General features: G+C 39.8%; 1 protein-coding gene across 4 annotated transcripts in view; it reads right to left on the bottom strand.

The window, feature by feature from the left end:
• Positions 1–397: 397 nt before the first annotated feature.
• Positions 398–6,986, bottom strand: part of ppp3cca (protein phosphatase 3, catalytic subunit, gamma isozyme, a) — a 63,981-nt gene continuing 57,392 nt past the window's right edge. For 3 of the 4 annotated variants that reach the window (XM_047381253.1, XM_047381250.1, XM_047381252.1), the window contains one exon: positions 398–3,886. In XM_047381253.1, the coding sequence (XP_047237209.1) occupies positions 3,726–3,886 (161 nt within the window). In that variant the 3' untranslated portion in view covers positions 398–3,725. The remainder of the gene's footprint in view (positions 3,887–6,986) is intronic. The other variant, XM_047381251.1, reaches the window with a different exon arrangement.

Here is a 6,986-nt window from a genome sequence, read left to right as displayed (position 1 = left end):
TATATCTGTGTATAGCAACCCCCATACCCGTACTTCCCACGGCCTTGGTGCAGCACCTTTCAGATTAGGATTTATTTTCATTGCTTGGTTGTATTGTGTGAAAGGAACAAGCTGCAGGACGTAGAGGTACTGAGCTAGAGGTATCACTTGCTATGATGTTTGGTGAGGAAATGATGCTACCAACACAAAGACAGAAGTTACCAAAATGAAGAGGACTACAAATCAGAATGCAAGGTCAGGTTGAGTGATCTACGTGAAACAAGGTCATGGGCAAGGTTGAGAAGGTTTGGACATGTGCTGAGGAGGGATACTGGATACATTGGATTAGGGAGCATGAATGTGGAGTTACAGTGGAGAGGAAAAACAGCTTCAACCAACATTATCACAACCAGTCAAATCCATGTTTAGATTTATATTTTATTTTCCCCCAAAAGATACATCTACATAAACAAAATGATGGCCTTGCATGACATATATGATACAGTTCTTGATTCTTTACTACAGCTAACATAAGATTTTATTTCTTTAAACATTCTTAAAGACATGTATAAGGTCTGACAGGAGTCAGTACACTGTATGGCTCACCATGGAAAGCCTTAAAAACAATTTCTAACATCACAGATATCAATGTAAACCAAATGCTTCATTTTCTGGGAGATTATCAGAAATCTGCTGAACAGCAACTCAAAAAAGAACATTCTGGAAATGTTCAAACGAATGAAATGTGAAATCCTGAGTCACTACATGTCTCTGCACATACACAGGGTTCCTACACGGTTTTCATGCAAAAAAAAACGGACTTTTCAACATCAGTTTCTTTAATTTTCTAACTTAACTACAAACATTTTCTGTGAATTTATGGCAGACATTTCTACACTTTAAATATGAAACCTGCAAATACCTCAGACAGACAGACAGACAGACAAAGCAATAGAGAACACATGAAAGAGAAAGTTACAAAAGGAGGATTTGAAAAAGGAAAGCAAGAAAGGAGGGAAAAAAAACAGTGCGATAAGGGAAGCACACAGAATTAAAATCGTAAGGATAGCAGGAAGGACAGAAGGAAAAAAGCTCACAATGAAGGACATAATGACACCAGGATGCAAAAAAGGCAGGTAGGAAACAAAAAAAGGAAAGACAAGAAAAAATTTCAAAAACAGACACAAGGAAGGACTCTAGAAACAAATGACACCATGAAGGAAGGAACGAAGGGAAGAAGGAGGGAAGGAAGGAAGTAAGGGAAGAAGGACAAACTCAACTTTTAGACAATGGAATAATTTTCTACCCTCCATTTTCTTTTTACACATTTATTCTCATCAAATTCCAGACTTTTCTAGACTGTGTAGGAACCCTGCAGATGTTGACATGTGTGGCCACGGTGGCATGGCACATGGGCACAACTGCCTAATTTGTGTACCTGTTTAACAAATTTGTCAATTTACAGGAGTATTTTAAAGTCTAAAGCTTATTTCCACCTACCTTGTTGATAAAGACAAGGGAATTACAGTCAGGTGTGTCGGAGCACCAGTTTCTGTACGCTTTGGTGAAAGCAGGTCTTAAAGGGCTGGGAGTGACCGTGAGCAGAAGTGTGCCTGGAGAGTATTGGACCCATGAGGAAAGCATGCACACACCAGGGTCTCTGCAGATGTTGATGGCCCACCAAGTTAAGAGGGATGGCGAGTCTTAAATATACTGTATCTGTGAGTCAGGCACGCTTGAGATGAAGAAAGAATGGTTAGGCCTTGACAGACAGCTGTGAGTGTGGAGGTGGTACCTTTTATAGCACCATCCCCGCTGAGCACAGTGACTCAGTCTATTGTGTCTGTGTACAGCATCATCAAAGCGCTGGCGTTTCAAATGTTTTTCCTTCTCCCATATTCATGCCTAAGAGCCAAAAGGAATCTGCAACCTGTATAATCAACATGAGAACACTGAAACAACGCAGAGCCCAGGAAGCATGCCCAGTTCTTTTTTTAGTGCTTTAAAACAAAACGTCTAATCGAACTGCTGTGATAACGTTGAATACATTTCCTATGAAGCAGTTCTGGGGAAAGCAGGGACAGCAGGACCATGGCTTTGGGACACAATCAACAAATATGTCCTTTTATTCAAGAAAATAAAACCATCATGTCATTTTTACATAAACCGGTTGTCTTAAATCATCTCTTGATCGTCAAGTCTTCAGTCCAACAGTTTAACCAGAGAAGAAAGAGGAAGAACAGTCCCCAAACAGGATGTGGGAATACTGGCGGCTCTGGTTGTGATGAAAGAACACTGTATATGAACCCATAATGCTTCCTAGCTGCCATCAAGGGATCATAATACATACCAAACGGCAATTGTGATTGCACACAAAATATCAGTACCTCATTTCATTTCAACATTACATCCTTCTCATAAATGTCATTCCTAACCTACAATACCTGAACTTGTTTCTGTAGACACAACCAGAAACCAATTCCACATCAATGGGAAGAGGATAAATACGAATTAAATTATATTTTACATTAAAATTACATTCATCTGACACTTTTCATCCCTAATTCTTGAGTTTTTAACTTTTCCCTACACATATCTAGACATGCACCAATTGGAATTTGTCAAACTTTGGCCTTTTCCTAAAGAACCATAATATAAAAAGTTTTCTCTGCCCTACCTCCCCGTTGCGGGCTTTAATTATCAGGAGCAGATGTGATGTTAGGAGTTGCAAAAGTTGTAAAACAGGGTTTTAGTAATATTTTCAAACAATGTGGAGTTGTTTTACAGGGTTAAAGATTTAAAACATCTTTAGCATCTTATATTAGTGATTAGTGCGGTGCGCATTGTGAATATTTTGTAGAATGTCAAGCCTTCCTGTCACATGATCCTCAACCGAGGTTCAAGGTTTAAAAGGATAAAACAGAGCCACTTTGCTGTGTACTGTACAGCCTTTCTGTTATCTGCTGAAAGTCTCATTCTCTCTTGCTCTCCTACAGCCTGAATGAAGAACCAACATGATTTACATGCTATCAAAAATGGTCGACTTTAAAACAGCTTTTCTGCTTCGGCAAACTTCCTAACTTTGTAAGAACTTCCACTTTGAAGAGTGTTATTGTCATAGCAAACTGGTAGGTGTGGTGCATTCACTGGTCGGAAAAAGATCAGAATTTTTGAGTTTTAGACGATTTCTCGATGCATCTCTTCACATATTATGTATCTTTAAAGTGACTCAGAACAAATAAACACTGCACTGTATGGACTGTAACCTCACAGAGTCCAATGAGGCAATTTCGGCTACAGTATTTGTACTTTTCCCTTATTAAACTAGCACAACAATAATTAAAAAAGCTAACTTAAAGTGTCTGAAACTCCTACATAACAAGGGCTATTTCTATTTGAATTGATTTATAAAATTCTCCTTTTTAAAAAAAATCTGTTTGATGTAAGTTCAATGTCTTTAATCATTAGTTGCTATTAAATAAATCTGATAGATGTATAATCTTCAATAAATAAGATCAGGTTGCCCCCCAGCAGTTTCATCATTCAGTATGTCTTGTTTTTTTGTTGGAAGTGTTTTCCCAGTGCTTAGGCCTCAATCAGTTTTTATCCACTGAAGTTGCTATTTCTGTGCTCTGCCTGAGCAGAAGGCGGACAGTCAGTTTCAGCAGAAGAGACAGACAGACAGAGACATACAGAGAACATGGTATGGGTTGTGTGAAGATACGCGAGGGTTGCATCTTCGTTGCTTATCCATCAGTGCCGTTCTTGTTGGGGGTGTTGGTGTTGATGGTGGTCCCGTCTGGCTTCTGACCATCTTTGCGCGGCGGCATTCTCTCGTTTATCCGGTCCAGGCCTCGCGCCTCCTCGAAATTGCGAATCTTCCTTGTTGGAGAGAAGCCTTGTATGGCTGGAGAACAGATGAAAAACTGAAATGTAAACAGAAGCTATAGGGCTATAAGCACACCTTACTTGACAACAAGCATTTGTTGACGAATCATGTTTTGGAAGCCTCAGTTGAACTGGATCTCTTAACACAAAGCACAAAACACAGATTCTGCCAAGCACAGTACACATGATCTATGAACACAACACATGCACGGGTAAACAAGGACTTCTAGAGTTTGAATGCCAGTGGGACAAGCTACAACATCAAAACACTCAATGTTTTGTAGACTTACGGTTCGTCCCATGACAGCAGAGGAAACCGGACAGAGAACATGTGCCAATAGAAAGCAAACTAGTGAGGGAATCTTGAGACAAACTTTCCACATATTAAGCTGTAAACAAAAGCTCACAGGAAAGTTTACTGTTTTAAAGCAAGGTCCTTCAGAAAACTCTTGCACAACCAGATATATGTGATGGTGACCTGTTTGTTCTTATGAACTCATTCTTTGGATCAATATCTTTCCACACTTTGAGCCTTCTTTCTCAATTTGAGTTAACTCTGGGTTCAAAGAAAGAAACAAAGCAATATTTATGGAATAACCCATGAAGTGTATACATCTTTGGGATCAGCTCATTTCACCGCTTTAAATTGTCATACTTTTGCGCTTTAGATTGTTTCAATCTTTTTCCTAACTAAAGGGTGATGCGTACTCACTCTTACAACCGACAATTTCAAAGAATTTTAGAATTTACTTCGTAAGGAAATGATGGTATGTGCCCTTACCAGCAAAAGACCCCTTAGAGAAGGGTCTCTTAACCCTGTTCCTCAGGGCCCACTGTACTGCAGGTTTTTGTTTCCCTGCTGCACACCTAACTTGAATGAATAGGTGATTAGCATGTTTCTCCAGCACTGGATGGCATGCTGAGGAGATGATGCATACAGGTTCTTCTCAAAATATTAGCATATTGTGATAAAGTTCATTATTTTCCATAATGTCATAATGAAATTTTAACATTCATATATTTTAGATTCATTGCACACTAACTGAAATATTTCAGGTCTTTTATTGTATTAATACGGATGATTTTGGCATACAGCTCATGAAAACCCAAAATTCCTATCTCACAAAATTAGTATATCATTAAAAGGGTCTCTAAACGAGCTATGAACCTCATCATCTGAATCAACGAGTTAACTCTAAACACCTGCAAAAGATTCCTGAGGCCTTTAAAACTCCCAGCCTGGTTTATCACTCAAAACCCCAATCATGGGTAAGACTGACGACCTGACTGCTGTCCAGAAGGCCACTATTGACACCCTCAAGCAAGAGGGTAAGACACAGAAAGAAATGTCTGAACGAATAGGCTGTTCCCAGAGTGCTGTATCAAGGCACCTCAGTGGGAAGTCTGTGGGAAGGAAAAAGTGTGGCAGAAAACGCTGCACAACGAGAAGAGGTGATCGGACCCTGAGGAAGATTGTGGAGAAGGGCCGATTCCAGACCTTGGGGGAAATGCGGAAGCAGTGGACTGAGTCTGGAGTAGAAACATCCAGAGCCACCGTGCACAGGCGTGTGCAGGAAATGGGCTACAGGTGCCGCATTCCCCAGGTCAAGCCACTTTTGAACCAGAAACAGCTGCAGAAGCGCCTGACCTGGGCTACAGAGAAGCAGCACTGGACTGTTGCTCAGTGGTCCAAAGTACTTTTTTCAGATGAAAGCAAATTCTGCATGTCATTCGGAAATCAAGGTGCCATAGTCTGATGGAAGATTGGGGAGAAGGAAATGCCAAAATGCCAGAAGTCCAGTGTCAAGTACCCACAGTCAGTGATGGTCTGGGGTGCCGTGTCAGCTGCTGGTGTTGGTCCACTGTGTTTTATCAAGGGCAGGGTCAATGCAGCTAGCTATCAGGAGATTTTGGAGCACTTCATGCTTCCATCTGCTGAAAAGCTTTATGGAGATGAAGATTTCATTTTTCAGCATGACCTGGCACCTGCTCACAGTGCCAAAACCACTGGTAAATGGTTTACTGACCATGGTATCACTGTGCTCAATTGGCCTGCCAACTCTCCTGACCTGAACCCCATAGAGAATCTGTGGGATATTGTGAAGAGAACGTTGAGAGACTCAAGACCCAACACTCTGGATGAGCTAAAGGCCGCTATTGAAGCATCCTGGGCCTCCATAAGACCTCAGCAGTGTCTCAGGCTGATTGCCTCCATGCCACGCCGCATTGAAGCAGTCATTTCTGCAAAAGGATTCCCGACCAAGTATTGAGTGCATAACTGTACATGATTATTTGAAGGTTGACAATTTTGTATTAAAAACACTTTTCTTTTATTGGTCGGATGAAATATGCTAATTTTGTGAGATAGGAATTTTGGGTTTTCATGAGCTGTATGCCAAAATCATCCGTATTAAGACAATAAAAGACCTGAAATATTTCAGTTAGTGTGCAATGAATCTAAAATATATGAATGTTAAATTTTTATCATGACATTATGGAAAATAATGAACTTTATCACAATATGCTAATATTTTGAGAAGGACCTGTACATTTAAATCGAGTGTGCTGGAGCATAAACACATCAAAAACATGCAAAACAGCACAATGCTTATGTTGGCTATTGATTCAACAGTGTGGTAAACGGCTACTTTACTGCAGATATGGCATCCTGACTAACTCAGGTTCCTTACATTTCAAAACTCATTCATAAACTGATGATCTTAAATACAAATTCTTTAGAGCATAGTTTGCTATCTTTTGGCTGTTTTTCTTTGCAAATATTTGGTACAACAACAAAAAAAATTGGAATGTAAAAAAGTTCAAAACATTTTGTCACTCATTTTAGAAAAATAAACATATTATACAGATTCATTTCATACAGAGTTAAACATTTCAAGCCTTTATTTCAAATGATGAAAACGTAAACATCAGTGTCTGTTAGAATATTGTGAAAAAGTAAAATATTAGAAACTCACCCTAATCAGCTAAATAACGCAAAACACCTGGAAAGGAGCCTCTAAATGGTCTGTCAGTCTGGGTCAGTAAGCTGACTGGACAGATGTCCAGAAGACAGTCATTAACATCCACCACAAGGAGGTTAAGCCACAAAAGGTCATTGC

This window comes from Girardinichthys multiradiatus, chromosome 12, assembly GCF_021462225.1.
Source record: "Girardinichthys multiradiatus isolate DD_20200921_A chromosome 12, DD_fGirMul_XY1, whole genome shotgun sequence".
Lineage (NCBI taxonomy): Eukaryota > Metazoa > Chordata > Actinopteri > Cyprinodontiformes > Goodeidae > Girardinichthys > Girardinichthys multiradiatus.
Note: the sequence above shows the minus strand (reverse complement) of the source record. Positions and strands in the feature narration are given on the sequence as shown.